Below are 26,361 nucleotides of genomic sequence, written 5' to 3' on the forward strand. Positions count from 1 at the left end.
AGGGGACCTTTCACGCCATGTGTGTTTCACGCCATGTCTTTCTGTTTCAATGAGATGTGGGATATTCAATCAGATGAGGGTAACACTATCCCAGACTGATTAGCCTAGCTTTAGTCAGGGGTATGTGCACTGTGCATGTACCCCAGCTGGTAGTGGTTATTTCTCTTTTCTCCCCTTTCCTCTCTCTCTCTACATCCACTTCCTTATTGTCTCAGAGTCGGTTTGGTTCTGTGAAACAGATCTGTTGATACCAACAGATACCAGAACGACAAGCTCATTATTTTCCAGTAAGAATCCTGTATCTTAATGAGATTGTTGTTTAGTAATTCTTTTTCTCAGCATGAATGTTTAATGGCTGGTTCCTACAGTAATTCAAACAAAAGCCTCCGCCCCATTACTGTAGAGCAGTATCTCTCAACCAGTTCTCTTTCATAGTGCAGCCCTGTACAGCACATACTGACGGAAGTAATAAAGCTCTGAAATGCGACCTCTTTTGTTCATGAAGTGGTCAAATGCAGCACTCAGACTTGATTTAATGATGTTGATGAATGTAGCTGACTAGAGTTCATAATTCACTTACTGTGTCTTCCATAAGTTTGGAGTTTTAGAAATAGCACAGTTGCGTTTGTGGTTGGTTTGACTTGGATCCCAGGTTGATTGTCTATCCTCCCTCAGCCCTACACTCCAGATCCCCCAGGGAGAGAGGGCCAGGTAGGTCAGGCCCCAGCACACCTCAGCATCCCTGGGGAGGGAGGACTGGCAGGTGGGGAAGCAACCATAGACCCACTGTCAATCACCAACAATACTAGGGATTAGAAAAAGGTACATATTCAAAAGAGACTGAAAGTGATAGAATATTGTATTGCATTTGAATGTGTGTGAATGATAAATTTTGTTTTGATGTTTTTGTTTTGTCCGTATTATTAGGTATTCTAGAATAGAACAGTACCTGCACCAGTCTGTCATAACACAGCTCTTGGCCTCATTGTTTGACTGGTTACTTGGATGTACAGTATGCAGACAGAATACATAAATGGAAAGCTGGCTGCTAAATTCATGGCCTGCAGAGAGGTATTCCATCAATGTCACTAAAGGAAAATCCAGACTTATTCTGATAAATCTTGCAAGATTTCTAAAAAAATCCAGGCTTATTTTGATACATCTCACGAGATCAAAATAAGGCTGGATTTAGCGACATTGATGGAATACCCCCCAGGATCAATATAATAATAATAATAATAAAAATAATAATAACAGCACCTTTTTAAAACAGGGTGTTACAACCCCATATATAATCTAGGGGATATGGGGAGTAACAATATGATAAACTAGGGGGACAAGAACCAGAGGGGATGGGAGAATATAAATAAAACAAGATTTATTGTACAAGGGTAAAAAAAAAAAAAAAAAAATCCATGAAACTCTTTAACTTAAAACTACTCTCTATGAAAAAAGGAGAGCTGATAAGTAGTAATAAACAGTGTAACGTAAATGAGCAGTGTAGAAGGTAAGTTTAAAGTGATTCAAACACAAGACTAACAAAACACACTCCTTCTAGAAAAGAGTAATCGAAGTCACCAACACACACTACAAGTAGTAGCCACACACTACACCAAACAGTAGCAGTAGCTTAAGCTAACTAGCAACAAACACACAAAGATACTATAGTAGAACACAGAGTAACAGACTAAAGCTTCAACTTATACACACAACTCTCAAGTTGTGGAATGGCCCACTGGCACCATCTGAGTGTCTCTCCCAGCCTTTTATCCTCCACCTCCACCCTTTATTGAGGATTGAGCACAGGTGTGCCCAATCAGGCCGTCACCATGGCAACGAGCAGGGAGGAAGGACAATCACCTGGGAGAAACACAGGAAACAAACAGAACACACACACACTCAAACACACCACGGCTGCACACAAACAGATAAAACAAATGTGCAAATAAAAACAAAAACAAAAAAGTAGAAAACAGTAAAACACAACACATTAAAAAGAATAAGGGCAGCATCAATTAAAGGCGTGTCTTTACACATTTGTTTTAAGAAGAGATTTAAAAGAAAATACATATACATATCTTGCTAGCCTAATATCCTCAGTCAGGTCACTCCAAAGTGTAGTGGCCCTAATGGCAAAGCCACTGTCACCTTTTGTCTTCACTCTGGACTCCAGAAGGGCCAGCAGGATCCTGCCTGAGGATCTTAAGCTGCACTGATGCTCATAAGGTGCCTAACCCGGCAAAGCCTTAAGAGTTATCAGTTAGATCTTAAAATCAATTCTAAAACTAACAGGTAACAGTGTAGGGAGGCTAACACTGGGATGATAGTTTCTTTTCTTAGTTTTGGTTAAAAGCCTAGCTGCTACACGTTGGACTCCCTGTAACCGTGAGGTAATAATATTATTATAAGGTAACAGTTTATTTCAAGTGTGTTGCTGTATTTTCTAATCTATGGCTGCTCTGCCAGTGAATGGACTTTGGAAAGGTCAACAGGGAGGAAGGTAATGACAAACTAATGAAAAGTAAATTTACTGCCTGGCGTCAAACAAACACTGTCTTTGGGGGAACGGAGAGCTGGACGTGAAGTGTGTGTGTGTGTGTGTGTGTGTGTGTGTGTGTGTGTGTGTGTGTGTGTGTGTGTGTGTGCGTGTGTGCGTGCGTGCGTGCGTGCGTGCGTGCGTGTGTGTGTGTGTGTGTGCGTGCGTGCATGGTTGGGTGTGTATGTGTGTGCGCGCATGCGTGTGCCACCAGAAGCAGATCAATCAACATCCATCTGCTCAATCAATAACTGAAGCATACTGTAATGCTCTTCTTACGCATCAATGACCAAGTTTATTTGTATAGCACATTTCATAAAACAGGAGCAATTCAAAGTGCATAATACATACGTTTTACATACATTATTTAAAAATACAGCAAGAGGAGCATAGTAAGAAAATAAAAAGGACAATGAATAAAAGCAAATATAAGAAGTAAATAGATAAAACATAAGACAATAGTTAATGGATAAAATACATTGATTGATTAATTGATTGTTTGTGTTTAATCATAACTGCTGCAAAACATGACGTTTTTTTATATCTTACAGTGATTACAGGTGATTGATATCTTACAGTATAGTGGATGGTCCTTTATGATCTTCGAACAAGCAAGGTATTCTACAGTATAGAACTGGACCATGCCAACATTAGTTGTCTAGATTGTTTAGATTGTTGATTGTTTCAATTTGATTGTATAATATGATCACCTACTAAACAAGGTATTCTGCCATTGCCTATGGATGTTCTGTCAACAATTTGGCAAATAATCAATGTTCAATACACAGGATCTAGGTACTAAATGATACCATACTGTCGATACATGTGCAACCACATTAATCAAAAGGTTCATTTTGTGTTCAGTATTGCATAATAAAAGAGTCAAGGCACCAATTGTCAGTTATACAGTACTGCCTTCAGCTACAGTGGTCTATCCCTGTACAGTATAGTCAGTAAAGACCAGGTCACTGTGAAGCTGAGATAATGAGTACACTACACTATACATGTCTCACTGTCAAGTCTAATTAGATTTCCCCCCATTTTCCCTTGTATTTTTTAAATTAAGAACCAAGAAACATTAGTTATAAAGGGTCTTACATTTTATTGTTCAGGACAGTTAAAGGAATTGTTTTATATTTCATATATTTTAATGAATGAATTATCTTTTTTTTTTATTGATTTGTTTTATCAATCATAAAACTCATACATCATTTTAGATGTTCAATGGCAATCAGATTATGTCAGAACAGCAAGTGTGATTTAGTAATAAAAAAACATTAAGATGGTTCCGTAAGATGTTGTTAGTTCAAACAGAACTGATATATATTAGATACATATCATTTGGCAATAGATATTTAGTTTCTCAATCCATATTACAATGCAACACAATGGCAAATATCTGAAATCCATCCATCATTTGCTGATGTGATCTTCATATTACCGGAGTATTCACGGGCTTGTGAGCACAGTGGAGAAAACAGCTTGTGTCTCAGTGAAATGGTTCTTTGGATTTGTCCACTTTTCTTTGGCGGTCAGTTTCTCCCTCCCTAGCTGGCCCATTGCTGGCCCATTATGCAAGTCATCGTTATTGCTAGTCTGTTGACCAGACTTTTTACATTTGGATGTTATAGAAGTCTAGTCACAGATTGGTAGGCACAGGGGAAGTAAGATGGCCTCGCATTAGCATCTTCTCATTTTGATTTTAGATAGGAATGACCTTGTCTCAGGCATTTTCACATTTCAGTCAGCATTCCAAAGAAGGCAGCCAGAAAAAAAACACTTGCATTCACGTTATGAAATTTATTTTTTCATTTGGTTTTTTTATGAATGCTGATTCAACAGACAGACAGGCAGAGAGAGAGAGAGAGGCCGCAAACCAGCATTTAGAGTGAGAGAGTGAGAAGTGCTGACCTGTCATAGTGTCAATCAATCTGAATGGTCATATGATCTCTGATAAAAAATGAAACAGCTGAAAAGTCTAGAAGGTTATGCATAATAAATGTCATGCAATGCATGTGCTGAGCTCTTGCAGGAGAGGGATAGACAGCCAGGGAGACCAAGGACTGACAGACAGGCAGAGAGAGAGACACAGAGAGAGAGAGACACCAGTGCAATATGAATGTGTAATGAGAAAGTGCCCCTCTGCAAGGCCTCCCTTAGCCTTGTAAGTTGCTTCAATTGTAAATTAAGATTTTTCTGTATCCTTTTTTCAAAAATCACTTGAGATGAGCATTCATAAGCTGTCTAAAAAGATCTTCCCAGGGGAGGGCTCTATGTCCAACTTGCTCCTACTTCTTTGTCCACACCCTCAGATAAACGTCAACCCTCCCTACCTGGAGGACTGATGTAGACATATACTTAAGTCAGGCTAAACAGGGTCAGGGCCAAACAATTAGCCTTTCCTCCTCTTCTCATCCCCTCCTCTCCCCTCCTCTCCTCTCCTCCTTGCCACTTCAGCCCAGATCAGCATCTAATTTTCACCCCTCTGGAGCCCAGAGCCTTCGTCAGATCAATGTGTCTCTCTACCGGACAGTAGATGTTAGCTGAGGTTAGTGTCAATGTGGCACGCTCCACAGAGTCTCTGGCTTTGTTTGTCCAACTCTCCCAGGGCAAGACAGAGGGAGGGAGGAACAAAGGCAGAGAGGCGGGAGGGAGGGAGGAGTGAATGAAAGGACCTGCAGGGGAAATGACTGTGAGTTAGTTATATACTGTGTTTGCTAGAAGTAGATAGAAGTTGTTGCGTGTGTGTGTGTGTGTGTGTGTGTGTGTGTGTGTGTGTGTGTGTGTGTGTGAGTGTGTGTGTGTGTGTGCATGCATGCTGCGTGTGTGTGTGTCCTTGTTAAGTAATGTACGTATTAAAACGTATTAATGACTTTTGCATGTTGTCAAATAGAGGCATTTCATTGGTGTTTACTGCCGACCCCTCAATACAATAACCGTCTATTCTCAAAAGGCAATACAACACGTGTAACGAAGATTAGGTAACTTGTTTTGAGAAAATGTCCAATTCTATTTCGCCTGACTTACCGGTTCTTACCCAGGCTCTTTATCACAGAAGAACAGGCGTGTGTTTGAAAGAGCTTAAGCGAAAAAGAAGAAAATAATACATCTGTGGTACAGTGCATCACGGCCAACCCCTTCACCAGTGTCCTTGGGACAAGCTGAATGGCATGCTCACATTCACCCCCTAAAACTTACACATGACCGAATTTGTCAATCTCCACATCCTTTCCCAGCTTTAGGGAGTGTGTGTTTAGAGTGCACAGACATACATTTTAAGTCGGCATACGTTGCAATGAGGAACCAAACATTTGCAAAACATTTCAGAAAATGTCATACCCAACACGCCCTCAAGCAATTCCTTTTGATAGACATTGAATGTGTGGTAAACCTGTATGCTATTTTTAAAAAGTCAATACTTTGTGTGAGTACATTTTTACAGTAAATAGGCAATTACATTGACCCGTGTGCTACGGGTCAAACGGCTTCACTGAAATGAATGGATCATGAATGGATCGTTGGTCACAAGGACCTAGAGACAGTAAGCGCTGCATCAGGTTCTGCAGTTCACAGATCGATGTCTTCAGTATGATCATCCTTCACATAGCTCCACTTCTGAAGGATGAAAAACGCTTTTGGATGATAGATAGTTTTCAGCAGGGCTCACAGTGATTCAGTGATGTGGTGTGTTGAAGCAGCAGAATGGATTGTATGCAGTTGAACGCACTGGTATAACTATTCCAGGGGAGGCTGGTGGAGGTAGACATTGGAGGACGGGCTCATTGTAATGCATGGAATGAAATGAGGAATGGTATTAAACACAGGCACACGCACATTGCACGCACTACCTCTACCAGAATCTGCTGGTCTATTCTATGTTCTATAGAATGTTCTGTATTCTACTATTGGATAAACCCAGAGTGTTCTATCGAACGTTCTGTATTCTGCTCTACGAGAGTTCTATACGTTCTGTATTCTGCTCTACGAGTGTTCTATACGTTCTGTATTCTGCTCTACAGTATTGGATGTACTCAGAGTGTTCTATAAGAACAAGAGCTCTCTGGGATAACCTGCCTGAGGTGGAGAGCGTAAACAATGGTGGTTTTCTATGAATATTAATTATCTTCTCTAGCTGTCTAGCTTTTTTTTATGTAAGTGATTGAAGAACTTACCATAGTATGAATCTGTTTAGAGCTGTAACACAGGCTAACACAGTACATTCACACATTCACACAGGCACAGTATGTCTAAGATTGTATATATACAGTGGCTGTCTCCAAAGTTTATTATGGTGACAATGCTTCCTATAGTATACAGTAAAAACACAGAATGGATCGGAGATCAATTTATTATACACAAATAACAATACAAAAAACAAAACATGACCCATCAGAACAACAACGATTTTGCAATGCAGAGAACTGCCAGTGAGACAGAAAAACCTACAAAGCATTGCTTCACATAAAGACACATTGTATATATTCACTTTTGAGTTCACGTCACAATATAATGTGTTTTACTGTACAGTACAGTGCTCATGCTGCAAAGTGACTACCTGGCTGAAGAGAAGACTATTTATTTTAAATAGAAAAGCTTTTATTTGTCCTCCAGAATGAATAAATTCCACTACTGTTTTAATGCTTGGGACAAATAGATGATGAAAATGTGAGATGTATTTTAAGTTGCTTCCTTTGGAACACTGTTTTAAGTATTCCAAAGACTAATCGATAAATAGCTTACATTGATCACTTCAAAATGCTAGATAGAAAAATACATCAGAACAACAAACAATAAACTGGTGAGCAGAAATGTTCTGGCACTGGCAGACACAGTTAAAGATTACAAAACAGTTCCCAAATGAACAGTGAAAAACATACATTTCACATTGCACCACACAATCAATTTCAAGCATCTTTTTTTACAGCGTGTCAAATGTGAAAGTGGAGATGGCATTTATTTTCTTCTCAGTGTACAATAACAAAAGCGTAGAAAGTTGATTTGTTTCTCATTTGAACTCTAAAGTTAATCAATGCTTTTAAGTGTACTTGATGAATGCAGTAGTTTCCCTCGACTCCTGATCCTATTCCTCATTACCTATAACATGACTCATTCCGTCCTTCCCAAATCTCCCAAGTAGGGCCCTCAAGTAGTGAGGAACGGCCCACTTCTGCCTCTCCTCAGAGGGGGTGTGATTTGAAGTGATCCATCAGGAACAATGCTTTCTGAAACAGATCCGACAAGGCATTCACACAGCCTCTCTACAGTATAGTGGGTGTTGGGGGGGGGGGGGGTCAGCACGGTCAACGGTTGTCATGCTGTCAGTAGACAGAAACTAAGATCAAAAGAAACTGCGGTATAACATACATCACGGCTTCAGCAGAGCCATTTTACATTTTTACCATTAGCTGATTATCCAAAGCGATTTACAGGGACAGTCTCCCTGGAGTAATTTAGGAAACAAGTTAAGTTACCTAGGCAACGTGCCTTACTCAAAGGTGGTGTTCTCAAGTGGGATTTGAACTCATGACCTACTGATCATCAGTCCAACTCATTATCCACTAGGCCACCACTACAGCCCTTGGCCAGTCAAGTCGACACTGTGATTTATTTGATACTGCAGTCTCTGATGTTGATCATCAGATCTTCATGATCTTAGTTTCTGGCTACTGACAACTTAACCACAGTTAGCTGCCAGACTACCAGACCACTTGTCTTGTCTAGGCATCAAAGACCACTTGTCTTGTCTAAGCATCAAAGACCACCTTTCTCTTTCTCTTGTTATTTACACTGCTCTCCAACCTTTGCACAGTCTGTACTGAATCCACTGGAGCTGTTTACCGGTGAAGCAAAAAATGATGGCGAAGTCTTTCTCTGACTCTAAGGTTAAACCACCTGTAGGGTGTTTCATATCTGATGAACCTTTCGGATTTCAAAGTAAACACATCGATCAAAGGGGTCAGAGATGCAGCATGTCACTGGGGGTTTTCAGCTTTTTCACTCCTTTTTCTTCACCTGTAACCTTTTCGACGAATGCCGTCTACTGGATCGGTTACCATGACATGATGAGCTACTGTGGGGGGCAATGAGTGATATCTGGATCCCTAAAGCAGAGATGGTTGTTATGATCACCCAACCGTTCCAGGTATTCCAGGCCCTCAGTTTTTTTTTCTGGAATGTTCTCCCTGTGTTAGCGGGCCAGTCTGTTTTATCTCCAAGGTTTTCTGGGTTATCTCACAGGTGTCCGCCGGTGCATGGATGAAGGAAAGACCCTGCAGTCAAACCCATGGATACAGGTACACTGTATATCTATAACCCACCCTGTTAGCAGCAACGTATTCAGTAGGACGGAGAACGATAGCGTTACGATATGCCTCCTAATCCCTTGAAGACAGTTTTTTTTTTTATCCCACTATGGGAAATGTCACAAAATGTCATGCATGATTAATATGCTTTCCAATCTCTCTCAAGTACTGAAATATTGGTGATGCATCTTTTCTTACAGATACGGCAATTGTTGCTCAGTCTGTGTGAAAATAATCATGGTGACTGCTTTGTCAATCTGTCATGTGTCACACAAAAAAAATCTAATTTTGCGCATAGTGCTTTTTACTTACGACGAACTGCATTTGGCAACATAGAGAGTGAACAATAATTCAATATTTCACCATGCTCAATGCATGTAACTTTCTCTTATTTAATGGTACGCTTAGTGTTCATTCTGTTTTGAATATTTCCAATTTGCAAGTTGTACCACTCTAATATGAAATCTATTTCAGGGCAGAAGAAACTTCTGATAGACAGTTAGTGTGCTGGGCTGGCTGGTGAACACTTCAAAATGTACAAATGCTCTGCTCAACAGCCCTCAAGCATAAGATTAATTCTCTCAGATAATCACTGTCTTCTGTAGGAATGGATTGAATTTGTTTAGTCAGGCAGTGCTGAGGTCAACCCTTCCTGCCAGAGAGGGGTTCTCAAACGACATCCTCTTGTTACCAATGGGCAGGAACTTTTCAGTACAGGTGGGCGTGGCCATATCGTCCATCACCGTTGTGAAATGATCGGGGCTCTCCCCATTGGATGTCTCCTTGATGACGCTGTAGGTCAGCGCCACGCTATAGTGGGCAGGCTTCTGGGAATGCTGCGGGCCACAGTGGCAGAGCTTCCGGAAGGCGGCGCGGAACTTCTGGGACATGGCGTTGTAGATGACGGGGTTGATAGCGCTGTTGAGGTAGATGCAGATCCGACAGAAGAGCAGAAACCAGGTGTCCAGGTAGGGCTTGTTTAGAAAGGAGTTGACCACCACCAAGGTGCGGTAGGGCATCCAGAGGAGGGCGAACAGGACCACCACCACGGCCAGCATCTTGGTCACCTGACAAGACAAAACCAATCAGATGGAATCACAAAAAAAAAAAAAAACATCATTAAGAATGACAAATATATCGTTCTATCTTGACATATTTGTACCTACAGTATGTATCATTTACAGACGGTTACGGCTACATCATACATTCATTAATTCATCCATTCATCCATCATCTGTAGTTTACACCGTTCTGTCACTACTACATCACTAGAATTGTAAAGCGTCCTTGGGTTTCTTGAAAGGCACTATATAAATTAAAGTTATTATTATTATTATTATTATTATTATTATTATTATTATTATTATTATTATCATTATTCATTCATTCATTCATTCATTCATCCATCCATCCACCCAGCCATCAATTCCTTGTACAATTTACAGCCAATTCTGTCACTGCTACTACATCATACATACATACATACATACATACATACATACATACATACATACATACATACATACATACATACATACATACATACATACATACATACATACATACATACATACATACACTACATACACCCTTTCATCCATTCAATGTAAAAAAAAAAAAAAAAAGACAAAAGCAGTGCATTGGTTGAAATGGGTAGATCTCTGTCAATGCATATGCAACAGTGACACAACAAAATGTTCAGAAAAACAACGAACCAATGGAGTCAAGTATAATGTAATTGTCATGTTAAGACTCCAAATGCAATTAGTTCTTATCCATATTTATGTTGTGAGGTCTCAGACCAGTGGTGTGATTGGAACTGGATTGGGTTAGAGAGCAGCTTGCATCATCTCTGACTAAGTGGCATATGATGATTCTAGATCTGAATTCATTACTACAGATTGACCTGTTGGTATAACTGGATCAGGCCCTGGTAAAATGGTATGGATCGCTCAGTGTCCATTCATCGCTGACTACTAGGCAGATCTATAAATCGAGAGTGGTGTTGTTCTAAAGGACTAGGCGTAGATCCATCATCATCATTGTTCATATGACTGAGACAGAGAGAGCATTGGGCTGGCGAGATCAATGTCCTGACAAACTAGTACTATGTCCTAAGGACCATTCAATCAGACCACACAGCCTGGTCTTGGGTCCCCCCCTTGCTCCCTCTCTCTCTTTCTCTCTCTCTCTTTCACTTTCTTTTCTCTTTTGCTCTCGACACACACAGGCACATGCACACGCACGCACGCAAACACACACACACACACACACACACACACACGCACGCACACACACACACACACACACACACACGCACACACGCACACACACACACACACAAACACTCATTCATAGATTTAATCTACATAATAGTTACATCATGCAAGCCATTACTGTAACTTTAACATTTTACCTGTCTGCGGGAAGCAGCAGTTGTGCTACAGGAAGAATTCCTAGTACTGATCATCCTATTTCCCTGGCCCCCCTGGCCCGAGTCCTTTTTCCACTTTTTCGTGTTCTCTTGGGGGTCTGCGGGGAGAGGGTTGAGGAACAGAATTCTAGCGATGAGTCCATAAAGTACAGTGGCCAGCATGAGGGGCAGCACGTAAAAGACGGCGAAGTCCGTGAAGTAGATCGGCAGGTAAAGATTTCTGGACACTTTGTAACCGCAGGTGGGGAAGGTAACGTTGTCGTACACCAACTCGTTGGTGTCGGACAGGTAAAACCACATGACACAGTAGAGAGAAGTCAAAGCCCAGACCACCACTATGATTCTCTTCGCTCTGGAGAGGGTGCACAGAAACTGCGCCTTTATCGGGTGGCAGATGGCGATGTAGCGCTCGATGGTGAACGCCGTGATGGAGCAAGAGGACGCGTTAATTCCCAGGTATTGAAAGTAAGTTATGATCAGGCACCCGGCGTAGCCGTACACCCAGCGCCCCCCGTAGAGACCCTCGGTGATGTTCGGTAGTCCCGCGGCCGTCAGGACCATCAGGTCGGCCACCGCCAGGCTCACCAGGTAACAGTTGGTGGGCGTCCGCATGTGTTTGGTGGTGAGGACCACCAGGATCACCATGGTGTTGCCGACAATCCCTATCCCGCAGATGAGGGTCACTAGTAATATGCTGACCACTTTATATTCAAAGCTGTAATCAGTCCAAACGCCAAGGGTTTGGTTAGCTTTCTGAAATAGAGTAACATTCTCCATGGTTTCATTCTCCATTAGTAGGCTACAATTCTCCTGGTTAATTTAAGACATGGACCTTTACGCGCATTACGCATGGAAGTTACATCTAAGTAACCTCTTTAGAACTTCTCACAAAAACGAAATTCGTTGTAAATATAAATTATATATAAACTGCATTGAGCAAAAATAAGAGCAACATGACTTATACTTATATATTAACCTCACAATTCAGAGCATCGATTTAGAATCCCGAAAAAAATATTCCACAATGAGACGAACACAGGTTTAAAAGTTCTCCCTGTAATTTTTTAGTCCTTTTTGGGCAGATCGAAGTTGACAAATCCACCTAAAGTATAAAGGTGTCGCAACGCCGAGCGCTGCTCCGGTCGCACCGAGGAGACAGTGAAGTCCTAAGTGAGGGTTCTGCAGAGAGCGTCTCTACTGAGCGTCTCTACTGAGCGTCTCTACTGAGCGTCTCTACTGAGCGTCTCTACTGAGCGTCTCTGCTGTGGCTCCCTCCTGGCAGGGTCGCAGCCAACAGAGAGAGCAGGAGACTACACTGTATAAGGGAGATGAGAGAGCAATTAAATACAACTCCAATTTAACAGATATTGATTGGACTTTTCGTCAGCATAACTATTTACATTGAGTGATACATCTATCAAAGACTGTTATCTTTAATATCTTTAATTATCTACCAAAAAGAGGTATGGCCGGGTATGATATTTTGCACAGCTTTTATGCAGAATTGTAGTGCTTTACTCTCACACAGTTTATATCCTACAGTTTACGTCTAATTCTAATTATTCTAGCCGCATAATAATCAAATCAGTGTCTTGGTAGGTGGGCTAAACGTATAACCCCGTGCACTGCACGATTTGAATTAAATCAATAACGTTCAAATTACCAGAGACCTGAAACGAGTAACATTATTCACAGCTGGGTCTTTACATTTCGCCATCCATACATAAATGGTTCATTTAGGCTGTTGTATTTTCCCCATGGCCAGTGATTGACTCTCATTAAAACCCTTTTACTGTATTGGAGATCTACTGGGACATAAAATACATCTTAGGGTAATGAGGCCCTCAGCAGCTGCAGAGTTCATGTGTGTGTGTGTGTGTGTGTGTGTGTGTGTGTGTGTGTGTGTGTGTAAACCAACCCTGGTGACCTAAGCATATGGATATGTAATAGAGGAAGATCATGCTGTTCAAACACAGGGGGCCCTGGATGTGTACTATTAACTGTATAAGAGGGCCCTGGGGGGTGGTAACATACAGTAGTGTGTGTGTGTGTGTGTGGGGGGGGGGGGTGAATGTGTGTGTGTGTGTGTGTGTGTGTGGACACTGCTTGCATGAATGGGTAGTGTAGCATGCAGTGGGTGGGAAAATGCATGTTTTAACCCTCCCGCTGTGTAACATGCTCATAATGGACCTACCGTTGTGTACATGCTTTCTTGAGTGTTGTGAGTCTGTGAACAGGACATCGTTTTAACGATTTTTGAATTAACCCAATATGATATTTGAAATGGGAATGAGTCGTCTGAAATGGGCTGAGGATGCTGTTTATATGTCTTAGTGTGTACCGCTTCTTTTCCTGGAGACAATGCATGGTAACCTTCCTCAGAGTTCATGCAGAAGGAAATATCCCTGAAAGGGATATTTTTAAGTTATAGTTTTTGGGGGGGTGCAGTCCCACTCATATTTTTTTTTCTTTTTAATGACAGATATAGTAGAGATTATGACAGGAAGGATGGGTGAGAGAGAGAGAAGGGATGACATGCAGGATATGTCCGTGGCTGTAGCCCTGCGGTACATGGTCAGCGCTTAATCCACTACGCCCGCCTAAGCGCCCTGCATCAAAGTATTTTGAAGTCAGATTAACAGCATGGGGTAGACAGCCTCTAACAACTCAACGCAAGCTCTTTACAGGTTTTCTGGTTTACAATATAGTGGTGCTCACTGCAGTAACAAAGTAACAATCAGTAACAAGGATGACTGCCCTTCGAGAAGACTAAACAACATTAGAAGCTTCTCGATCATTAACAGGTTTGCTCATTAACAGGTTGTCAACATTGGTTGTTTTGCTTTCATTTGACAGTCTGCGTTGTGAGCCATCTGTGTGTCATTACTTTATTGTCATGGTTGTATTGATCCCAGACCCGGGTCAAAAGCAGCACATCAGGACAGAGAGAGAGGAATGTCTTGCGGAGGCTGCAGAATATCATCAAGATGAGACAGGCACTTCTCACAGATGGGAGTTCAGGAGGTGAACCACACACTGCCACGGTGCAGGTTAGAGAGATCTGTAATTGCTGTGTGACTATAGGTGGAGGCAGGTGGAGGTAGAAATCGGAGGACGGGCTCATTGTCCTTCATGGAATGGTATTAAACACGAGACAGACACACACACACACACACACACACACACACACACACACGTGTTTGATATCTTTCCTCATTCCATTCCATTCATTACAATGAATCCGTCCTCTGATTTCTCCTTCCACCAGCCTCTAGTGTGGCACCTTCCGACCATGCATCCCCAGTGAAGATCTAAGATGGCGTACGTCGAAGCTATCATCATTTACATCTTTTGCATATTATGGTTCACGTGACTAATGTCATGTATGAACACACCAAAGTTAAATGTCATCAAAATGTATATTTCTTAAGGGCGGTTTTATGCATAATGACATTTAGATATAGCCTTGTCATAGGCTACTACAGGTGTGTTAACCTCAGGCAATGCAATCATTATTTAATGTTATATCCTACCTAAAGAACAAATCAAATACATATCTTAGGTTATAAATTGGCAATGGAGATTACCCTCCTACAGGACATGAGATGTCTGTTTCTCCACGAAGCTGTCTGAGAATGGCTCTTCCCTGCCACCTTGTGGGAAAGAAGGGCGAAACGACTGAACCTTTGAGACAGGAAATACAGCTCTGGAAAATAATTAAGAGTCTACTGACAAATTTGATCAGATTTGACTATTTATAGGTAAGTGTTTGAGTAAAATGAACATTTTGGTTTTATTCTATTAACTACTGACAACATTTATCCCAAATTCCAAATAAACATATTGTCATTTAGAGCAATTATTTGCAGAAAATGACAACTGGTCAAAATAAGTTTTGTTCAAAATAAGTTTTGTTTTCAGACCCAAATAAAACATGTTCATATTCATTTTTAAACAACACAATACTTATGTTTTAAAGAGTTCAGAAATCAATATTTGGTGGAATAACCCTGATTTTCAATGATACCTTTCATGCATTTGCATTTGCATGCTGTCACCAGTCTTTCACGTTGCTTTTGGGTGACTTTATGCCACTCCTGGTGCAAAAAGTCCAGCAGCTCAGCTTTGTTTGATGGCTTGTGATCATCCATCTTCCTCTTGATCACATTCCAGAGGTTTTAAATGGGGTTCAGGTGTGGAGATTGGGCTGGCCATGATCTTGATCTGGTGGTCCTCCATCCACACCTTGATTGACCTGGCTTTGTGGCATGGAGCATTGTTTTGATGGAAAAAAACAATCGTCAGAGTTGGGGAACATTGTCAGAGCAGAAGGAAGCAATTTTTCTTCCAGGACAACTTTGTACAGCTTGATTCATGCATCCTTCACAAAGACAAATCGGCCCGATTCCAGCCTCGCTGAAGCACCCCCAGATTATCACCGATCCTCCACCAAATTTCACAGTGGGTGCGAGACACAGGCTTGTAGGCCTCTCCAAGTCTCTGTCTAACCGACTACCATGTGTTGGGCAAAGCTGAAAATTGGACTCATCAGAGAAAATGACCTCTACAGTCCAATCCTTATGGTCTTTTGCCTTAGCCGTTGCTTATTGTCTTTTTACCTCAGCCTGGCTCTTCTTTGCATCTCATTGAGGGCTTTTTTCTAGCTTCGCACGACTTCAGCCCTGCCTCCTCTTCGCCTTCACCCCTGCTGCCGTTTGCCATTCTTTTTGTAGATCACTTCATTGTTGTTCAGTGACATTCGAATGAGTTGCCGGTGTTCCCGATCAGTGGAGAGTCGTTTTCGCCTTCTGCCGGTCTGTATGAATGAATGAATGAATGGACTTTATTGTCATTGCTACAGTACAGATACCAAACAACGAAATTTAGGAGGGGTGGCTCCCCTGGTGTTAGGAAAGGAAAAAAAAAAAAAACTTTTAGAAAAAGAAAAAAAATCACAAGAAGGTAAGGAGCTGGTTTACATAAATAGCATAGTAGCTTTGTTGTCCCCACTGTCTGCTGCTTGACCTTGTTCATATGAACCACTGTCTTTGACATTTTAAGGATGGAAGCAAACTGATGCTCACTGCATACCTCCAGAATTGACCCCTTCTTTTCCTCACTCAGAATGTATCTTTTCAACTGTTTTGGCATGGTCAATAGTTATTTTAGTTATTCAAATTACTTTTGATGTACTACTAGTTTTTGCCATCCAGCAGCTGGTCCTAATGCAAGAGGATAGTGATGACAGCAGTGGTTTTTATACTTGTTAAATAAGATTCGGTTCAGGTGATCACCTAATCAGTACCTCACTAAAGCCCCTTTCACACATAGTTCCCTGTAAATGACATGGAATCCAAACCCGGGTCCGCCAGTGATTTTCACCGTTCACACATAAGCTAAATGTCCGAAGATTACCAGGTTGCGCCTTTACACACATGTCAATGGCATTCCTGGGTTTGCATGAGCTACTTGAATCACGCATTCAACTGGATGCAGAACTGGGACGTAGTAGACGTGATTCAAACGAGACAGGCGCACGAGACTGCCATGTACCATATAAATATAAGTACAGTAAGCACAGTTGAAGCGAGGGAGTGACTGGAAGCACCGCTGGACTGGCCATACAATCTACCTGCCCGCTGGTGGGCCGCGCTAGTTTTGGGCCGGTCGGGCCGCCCCCCCCCCCCCCCCCCCATTTTTTTTTTTTTACATGCTTAGGCCCTGCTGTCCATCGGCCCCCTCCCCCACTCTGATCCCTCGGCCGACAGCTGTGGGAGGAGATGGTATGGGTGCTCCGTAATGGGTCTATATCACAAAATGGAATTATATTCATCACTACTTTGGCTGATGTGATGTGGGTTAACTAGCCAACTCTGTAACATTAGCGGACCGAACCAAAAGTACAAAGTGAGAAACTCGCTGTGATTGGTTAACTTGTTCCACGTGCTAACTCTTTACGTGCCAGACCAGGCAATGTTCAGGCTTCTGTTCACACCTAAGCCTTCCCGGTAAATTACATGGAATCACAAAGTCCTGACCAGGGAAAATGCCTGACCGAATTTCCCTGTAAATCGCGTTCACACATACACCTTAATTCCATGGAATATACTGGGAAGACTTGTACGTGTGAAAGGGGTTTTAAGTAGAATGAGGTGTGTCTGTGTTGGAATTCAACAGACACTGGAATGGAATGGCTGCCAAACATGTAGAGATGCTGATGTAAGAAATATTTGGAGTGGTCTCTTAATTTTTTCCGGAGCTGTATACTTTGTAGGCCCCCACCACACGATGCCTTTGCTTCATTCGTCATTCATGAAATATTAAAACAGGCATGAGACACAATCCATAGGAATGTGTAAAATAACCCAGATTCAAATGAGGGATGATAAACGATGTTTATCTGTGTTTATGCAGATGCATTCACCACTGACGGCCTGATTCATTGCAGGACACCAGCTGGTTCATTGTCATGCTGTCTCTATTTTGAAAGATGGATGCCGTTTAGATTGAAGTCCCAAACTGTTTGGGAATGAGGCCCCCATTGTCAGCTCACAAAATGCTAATGACTTTTAAGAGGAAAAGTCAAGAAATTGCTCTTTTTTTCTACTCCAGAGTATGTCTATGTGAAAAGTTTTTTTTTTTTGCTTATCACCAAATTCATTTAAATTTTTGAAATTCCATCTCTCAGAAAGCAGTGTTTCTGTGGGGTGATCTCCAGGGGGTTTGCTGAGTGAGCAGTCTGGAGTTATTTCAGAACTTTGGGCTCATATTTGGGCTCATAATTGACAGGCTATGATGGATCATCAGTCATCCAAAGCTGGAACATGAATGTGTACTGTATCTGACAAAGGTGCTGAAGGGTTGACAGGTAAGACGCTATGAATTTATGAATATCTATGCACAGGAAATGGAAAACGTTCACAAAAGCCTGACTGTGATGTCATTGTATTTTATGTTAATACCATGAATTATTCATTCCAAACCTCTTTTGTAAGAACCATTCCTCTTTTTTCTTCTAATTGGAATTTCAAGCTAAACGTGATGCAACTGAAAAACACAAAGGTATTTTATGTTTGCCATGGTTACAGTGCCAGCAGACTACTCAAGGTTTTGGCAGGATTCGTCTCCAAAATAAATTACATATTTGGCCTGAAGTCAAGGTTCATTCATTTGACTAATGAAGAAAACCTATCCCTGCTTCAAACTGTGTTTTCTGTACTATAGAGCACCTCTGCACTAGGAATTGCATTCAAAGACACTGTCACACTGTTTGTATGACACAAAGGGGGTGTAAACACTAAAGCACTGTTTCAGGTTAGCATTTTTTGCTACCAGCGTAACAAAGTGACTTTCCAGAAAAATAATGCAGACAGAGAGGAAGTTATTTTTTCTGAGTGGGGCAGTCCCACTCATGTTTTTCATTTTATTGGACAGATACAGTGAAGACAGACAGGAAAGTAAAGAGAGAGGGCATGTTAGCAGGGCAAGGGCTGGATTCAAACCCATGCCAGCATGGGCATATGTGTGCACAGTAGGCCGCAGTGCTAGACCACTGGACCACCTCAGGCCACACAGAGAGGGATTCTGTCATATGAGTTGGATTGGATATGGAGTGTCTGTAAGGTGTTTTGGACATAGTCCAAGAATACATTTGGCCTCACTGTAAGGTCTAGGCCTATGTTGTATTTACAGTACAACAGAAACAAAGTCAAGATATTGGACGAAGATATTAAAACCGAATAAAGAGCTATCAGATGTATTAGTATGCAAAGCAAGCCATGCCATGACGGAGATGTGCGATGATAGCATCAACGTAATTATGATGAAGAGAGAGAGCGAGGATAGACAGAATTGGATAATCAATTATCCCTGCCAAGAGGATTAATCAAATGAGCAGCATGCATGAGTTAATGAAAGATATATAAAAACAGATTTATTATTAGTGCTTATCTTTTCATCAAAAGAGTAATGTCTTCCTTGAACTGAAAATCATACACATATGCACGTACACTCACTGACACACACACACACACACACACACACACACACACACACACACACACACACATACACACAGTGTGTGTGTGTGTGTGTGTGTGTGTGTGTGTGTGCGCGCGTGTGTGTGTGTGTGTGTGTGTGTCACACAAGAGACATAATATTGAACCCATTGCCTCCTTCTTTATGATGTATTTTTCCAGAGAGGTAGACCAGATCTGATTGATATTCAGAGGAGAGAGTGAGAAGCACCACATTATGAGATGGTACAGACCACAGTATCTATGTCAGGGAAGAACTGGTGCAATTACCAGAATGAACCTTCAGGGCTGAGTACTGAATATTTCATGACACTGTCTGTTATCTAACCCCCCCTACTATCCTTCCACCCCTCCACAAACCCTCTCAACCTTTTAGCCGGCCTTTCAATCCTCCTTTCCCCTTCTCTCCATCACACTCTCTGACTCCTCTTCTCTCTCTATACTGCATATGCCTCTTTCCCTCTCTCCTATTAATAAGCTCGTCGCCAGCCTGTCTCTTCCTCTCTCCGTCAGCCTTCAACATTGTCAAAACATGGGTTTGCGTGCCAGTCACCCACAACAATATCTGAGGAATGCACCACAGAGCTGCTTGCTTATTAATAATCTATAAAGCATTGGCCAGCAACTCACATTGGCCAGCAACTGACATAGGTGGTCTTAGATGCCCTGTTGGTGGCTGTTGCTGCGGTTGTTTTATTACCATACTATAGCCATCACTATTCTCAGAGAAGTGCAATTGATCTAATTATATGTTTTGACTTTATTTTACTGTAGTCATATTGAAAGGGCCCTGACGTGTATAATGATAAGAGAACCTTTTTAGTGCTTAGGCTTCATTAGACTTGGGTCAAAATGTGTACAAAGAGTCTTACTAGCTGGGAAATACCAGATAGGATATATAGTGTTTTTTTACTACTAAAAACGTTACATGTTACAGTCCATATGTTGCATGTCTCAGTAGAGTAGTTACGCCTTCTCTTACTGACTCATTCCCATCCCACTGGCTGCTGCATAGGACAGCAACAACAGTCGGTTTCCCCAAAGCTCCTTAGTTAAAGTAGTATTTATCTCTTTTGAAAATCCAGGGCCGCGCCTCTCCTAGCCTGGAAAGGTTCGACCTGCAAACATGGATTTAGGATTGTTACTATATCATGGCTTTGCAGTTGGGTTGTCAAGAGAAATTAAGTACTGCTTAAGCTACAACACTTTTGGGAAAAATGACCCCAGATCTCCAACCCACCTCTCCATCTTTTCGTCGTCCCTCAGAGCCATACTGTAAATATGTATACATTTGATTCTACTACTATACGGTGCTCAGCCATCCCTTATAGGAAATGCAAACCCTTCGGGGGTGTTGTACAGTATGAATGAATGAATGAATGAATGAATGGTCTTTATTGTCATTGATATAGTACAGGTACCAAACAACGAAATTTGGGAGGGGGGGCTCCCCTGGTGCTAGGAAAGAAAAAAACTTAAAAACAAGAAGGGAAAGGAGCTGGTTTACATAAATAAAGGCTATGTACACTATCCACTATACTATACTATACAAATAAAACACTGTGCTGTACTCTATGCTATGCTATACCTATTCTAACATTTCCTATTCTCTGAACCTTATGTACCCTAGGGTTGTCATATTGCACATAGTGTTATTTCACATTCATTTAAAGTGTCGCAGTTTGCAGGCTTGAAATGTACACATTTGTGCCTCAGCACTACACCTGATTTCAATCCAGCAGCTGCCATCAATCCGTCCAGACTGTCCAGGGCCCAGAACCTAGGTCTTTGCTGTGTTCAGGGCCTGAATGGCCCTGGGAGTAGAAGCTGAGCTTCAGTCTGTTTGTCCTTGCGAACATGGTCCTGAACCGCCTGTTCGAGGGCAGCCGAGCAAAGTGTTCGTACCCAGGGTGGGATGGGTCTCTGGAGATCTTGGAGGCCTTCCTGAGGCAGCGTGTGTTGTACAGCTCTTCCAGAGAGGGGAGGGGGGCGCCGGTGATCTTCTGGGCCGATCTCACGACTCTCTGTAGCGCATTCCTCTCTGCGGCTGTGCAGCTGGAGAACCAGTTGCAGATGCAGTAGGTGAGGATGCTCTCCACTGCGCAGCGGTAGAAGGCCACCAGCCACCAACATAGTATCCATGTTTCTAACCCACTGCCCATTAATTCGTTCATTCATTCTCTCTCTCTGAGGATAAGCCTGTGGCAGAGGACAACAACATGACAACTGACTGCCTGTGGAGCTGTCTCTTCTCCTCGCCGGGGCTGTTTGTTAAACCTCTAAAAGAAAATGTATCTTTTATGCTCTTATATGTTTTTCGACAGTTAATATTGGGTTATTGTATGGTCATTGTGTTGTATTTAGTGTTGTGAGCCTGGTTCAGTCTGTACAAGACAACAACACTTCAAGAGAGAAATAATGTGTTTTGTGGAGGTGTTATAGTCAGTTACGATGTAACAATTCCTGGATGTGTTTTGTCATCCCTTCACTCCCTTAGTCACTCTGACTAACATACCCCCCGATGTGACTCACAAATCCACTTTATCTGAGTCATCCCTGAGTCCATGCAAACCCATGAGGGATTGTTGTTCGGGGGGATGGGGGGTGGGGCTAGCCCATCCATCCATCCATCCATTCTCTCTGAGGATTTGCCTGTAGCAAAGGACACGCAATAAAGATTTACTGCCTTTGGAGCTGCCTCTTCTCCTTGCAGGGCTGTTGTCCTTTGTCCAATGAGAGAAAGTCATGTAAAAGCAGATAACAGATGACGTCTTGGCTGTTCCTCTCAGACAAGTACACAGTCATATATCAGCTTTGTTACTGCTGATGCTGAATTCCAAATCTGCTCTTAGTCCCTCCCCGCTCCCCTCTCCCCCCTCCCCGCTCCCCTCTCCCCCCCTCCCCCCTCTCCCCTCCCTTCTCCTCGCCACTCCTGAAGACGTGATAGAAGTGAATCAAAGGGGTAATTGTTTCTGATAGGGCTAGGTGGAAAGTGAGCCATTTTTGCTTATGCTTATACCAATCGAATCCATCCCAATCTACAGGGGTGGGCTTGATGGTAGGGATCAGACTTGGGGTTGATAGGGTATTTCAGCACTAGATTGTCTAGTCTGCAAGCCAACCCTTCTCATAATAATGCACGGTCATGTCAGCTGTATGTACCTCCAGCCATGACTGGGCAGAATTCCTTCCCCAAGCTATACGAGAACAAGTGTCATGATAAATCTCTTGTGTTATCTCTCCCTCCCCTCCCCTCTCCTCCAGCCTCCATCTCTTAAATTGGATGTTATTGGGCCAGCAGCCAAGCCATCCACACTGCTGCCACTGTACTCCAGGCAACTCTGCAATTGACTACAATGTTTTATGTTGTCTGGTTTTGTTTTGTGCAAAATATATACTATAGGGACAAATAGTATACTGTAGAAAGAAATAGTTAACTGTAGAAAGAAATAACTGTAGGGAGAAATAGCAGATAAAGGGGAATTGAGATTAACTGCTAAATATATCTTGATGTACGAACAGTATAGGGGCTTCATTTTGTAAAGAGCCACCACCCAGGAAAACCACAATATAGTATCTTGGATTGCTGATTACCATATAGGCATACATCGTACTTAAGAGAGGCTAGTGGAGGGATTGGAGGACGGGCTCATTGTAATGCATGGCATGGAATGAGGAATTGTATGGAACACGTGCTGGATACCCTTCCTCATTCCATGCCATGCATTGCAATGAGCCTCTCCCCATGATTTCTACCTCCTCCAGCCTCCACTGATTGGATTGTAAGTTGTCTTGCCAAGCTTCATCAAAACGAGGACAGTGAAAATGTGAATGTATGATATTTCCTAAGATTTAACGAAAGTTAGGTCATATGTCGCATCAGATCTCTAGATTAAATGTGGATTAAATGAGGCCTTTGACATAGTAACCATAGTAATCTTCTCTGGGTCGGAGAACAGATGGCGTGTGAATACATGTGGTACTACAGTTGACTGTGATTTTAGTCAGGTCCTGTAGCCTACTGTATTGCAATGGTGTGCAATGTATGCAGTTACACCACAGAGCTATACTGTATATTAAACCATCACAGCTGGACATTTGGTCACATGACATGACGCTGGAAGCTGTTAACGATAGCTGTGTGTTTGTAGTCGTTGAATGCGTTGTGCAAAACTAAATCACAGCAATCGCAGAGATTATATGGACTCCAATTCCCATGCTTCCGTTCCATTTTTTTTTTTAAATCTCCTCTCGTGTGTGTTTATTATGCTGCACGCTGGAGTGATCTGAGTCTGTTCAAGGGTACCGCGAGCTCGTTTCAGCACCAGACCGAGGCGTGGGAGGAGAGGAGGGACTATATAGCGGAAAACCTTCCTCTCTATTGCCTAAGCACCGGAGGATGCTACATGCACATTCCCTGAATAGGGATAGTCGTATATTCAAGCTCTATCACTGTAATGACTCTTCTAAATTATAGAGCTTTGGCATAAGAAGGAAATGCGACATTATGCATGCTGAAGAAGTAAGTGCACTTATATTGATTTGTTTCCTGAAATAGGTTAGATTACTTTGTAGCTCAGAACAGATACTACACCCAGCCTATATATGCAATGCATGCCTCAAATATAAACCTACTACTTACAGAAACCTACATACATATATAATAAGCGTATTATTTTGTTCATTAATTTATTTAGTCATAGCCTATACTGAATTTGCCTGCAAGGAGTGCCGTACAGTATACGTGGTTCTTCCTTGTATCTAGCCTATGTAGGTTACTGTACGAAACACCATCCACATGACACATGAGGATAGAATTATTAATTATTCTTCCAAAGAACAGTCTAAGTGAAAGTGTACTGATCATGTTGTGTAAATACAGTTCTCATTCATTACAACGTTGATGTGAAGAGAAGCGTATAGGTTCGTCCATACAGTGTGATTTAGATGTCAATACGTTTTAGAGATAATCTGTAAGGTTTACACGGATTGCTTCCTAATTGGATACGGAGGCAGTGGGGCTAATCACCGTCACTTTAATCGCCTTTCATACTGCACAGCAGAGGATTTCTCGAAAACACACAGATTAACTTTGTCAATTACTTCTTCATAGGACAGGCTACTCTCAATCGCACCCGTTATAGGGTATAGCCCATATTTCTGAGACACTATCCAAATTACGCACGCGTAAATGTACATTTTTACATAGTTCGCTCGCCTCTGCAATAATTATTAATAATGATTTTGGTGTTTCATCTTTGGAACATGACATCACATGTGACTCATGCATGATTCATGTCTTTTCAGATGTGCGTGGATTGGAAACGCCGTCTAAAAGATCATTAAAGTCAAGTGAACCCACGGAGTGAATCGAATGGCTTCGCTAGAGCTGCTTCACAGAGATAAGGAGGGCAGACGACCCGATCCTCCGAGCGTCCTTGACTTGGCTTCAGATCCGCCGCATGTTCGCCAGGCGAGCGGCTCAACAGCCGGAGGGGGAGAGCTCTCTGGAGGACACGAGTACAGCTCAGCGCAGGACTGCCAAGGACTCTGTAACCCAGCACCAAGGACGGCTCTCTGGAAAGGAGGACTGTTCGCTAAACACGGCCACCCGGCGGCGGAGAGGGTCAGAGTGTGCTGCGACGAGGAACTAGAGACGTCGTTTGCATACATCGACGAAAATGTTAACCTCAGATTAGCAAGTCCTGAGACATGTGGAACTGGAAAAGCTATCCACAGGCCGTCGGGTCATGGCCTCTCCAATGACACCCGTCCCGAGGGGTTCCCAGAGCTCTCCATCATGTCGGATGAGGACCTCTCGTCGGAGAGTTCGGGCTCGTCGGTAGACTACGGGTTCATCAGCGCGGTCACGTTCCTGGTGACCGGAATCTCCTTAGTGATCGTATCCTACGCGGTCCCCCGCGACGTGAAGGTGGACCGTGAAAGCGTGTCGGCGCGCGAGATGGAGAGGTTGGAGATGGAGGGTGCCCGTGTGGGGGCGCACTTGGACAGGTGTGTGATAGCGGGACTGTGCCTGCTCACACTGGGCGGGGTGGTGCTCTCCACCCTCCTGATGATCTCCATGTGGAAGGGGGAGATGTACAGGAGGAAGGCCTTCGCATATTCCAAGCGCTCCACGAAACTGTACGGCTCCATCAATTTAAAGACACGATCTAGTCCCAGCCGGTCTTCCGCACATTTGTCCTTGGAAGAGGGGATTGAGGAGACCTTCAATTAAAATGATACCCTGTTGGACAAAAGACTTCTCTTGTATTACTAAGCCATAGTGACACATAGAAAAACCAAAACACATGCATCTGCCTTGTCTTTTATCTCCATAGTAATTGGATAGATGTGAGGAAGGATATGCTATTTGACCAAGAAATGCAATTTATTAAATAGTTGCAACATGTATAAGCATGGCAGCAAAACAGAAAAGAAACAAATTAAAGCACCGAAAGGCTTGTTCTTGGAAAGTGCTGAGTGACATTTCTTTGGTACCCTTGATGCAATCGCTGAGAGGTTTCATTTATTATGAAGGTGATTCATTTTTAATGTGAACGTATCGAACAGCAATATGCTGCATACACACATTTCAGAGGCGAAAAGTGTCTGTCCCGTGAATTTGGGGAGGAGAGGTACTGGGTGGGGGGGGGGGGGGTGTAGGGTGGTGCATATCGAATAACATGACTAAATGTGTGGGGCAGGTTGCCCCTAGATGCTGATCTGAGGTCAGTTTTAAGTTTTCCCCACTAATGGTAAAAGTTAAGATTTCACATGTTCACATCCAAGGATAGTCTTAGGATTTTGGAGTAATGCTGATGTTAGCCAGTAGGCCTAAGTCACTGAGTATCATAGCAAAAGCTGTGTGTCTCTTTGATGTGATGAGTAATCTGACTCTGTGTCGTGGACAATCATCCTCTCCTCTCAATCCCCTCCTCCCCTCCTCAGCTTCTATATGTACTCTCTCATTGGGCCGTAGCTCCTCAGCACCATACCCTTAGGCTACCTTTCACACTGTAGGAGACTTTGGCTGCATCTCAAAACTCTAAA

The 26,361-nt window shown here is 42.5% G+C and overlaps 2 protein-coding genes across 2 annotated transcripts; one reads left to right on the top strand and one right to left on the bottom strand.

Annotated features, from left to right (window-relative positions):
• Nucleotides 1-9,464: 9,464 nt before the first annotated feature.
• On the bottom strand, nucleotides 9,465-12,049 carry trhra (thyrotropin-releasing hormone receptor a; the record flags this gene model as incomplete). The annotated part of the gene is made up of 2 exons (XM_080541376.1): nucleotides 9,465-9,905; nucleotides 11,255-12,049. 2 exons carry the CDS (start codon nucleotides 12,047-12,049, stop codon nucleotides 9,465-9,467), a joined length of 1,236 nt encoding a protein of 411 aa, XP_080397502.1.
• Nucleotides 12,050-24,682: 12,633 nt separating this feature from the next.
• Nucleotides 24,683-25,546, top strand: tmem74 (transmembrane protein 74; the record flags this gene model as incomplete). Its single annotated transcript, XM_080541398.1, has 1 exon — nucleotides 24,683-25,546. The coding sequence occupies one exon, from the start codon at nucleotides 24,683-24,685 to the stop codon at nucleotides 25,544-25,546; it is 864 nt and encodes a 287-aa protein (XP_080397524.1).
• Nucleotides 25,547-26,361: the final 815 nt, after the last annotated feature.

The sequence above is a fragment of the Nansenia antarctica genome (assembly GCF_963989245.1).
Source record: "Nansenia antarctica genome assembly, chromosome: 10".
Lineage (NCBI taxonomy): Eukaryota > Metazoa > Chordata > Actinopteri > Argentiniformes > Microstomatidae > Nansenia > Nansenia antarctica.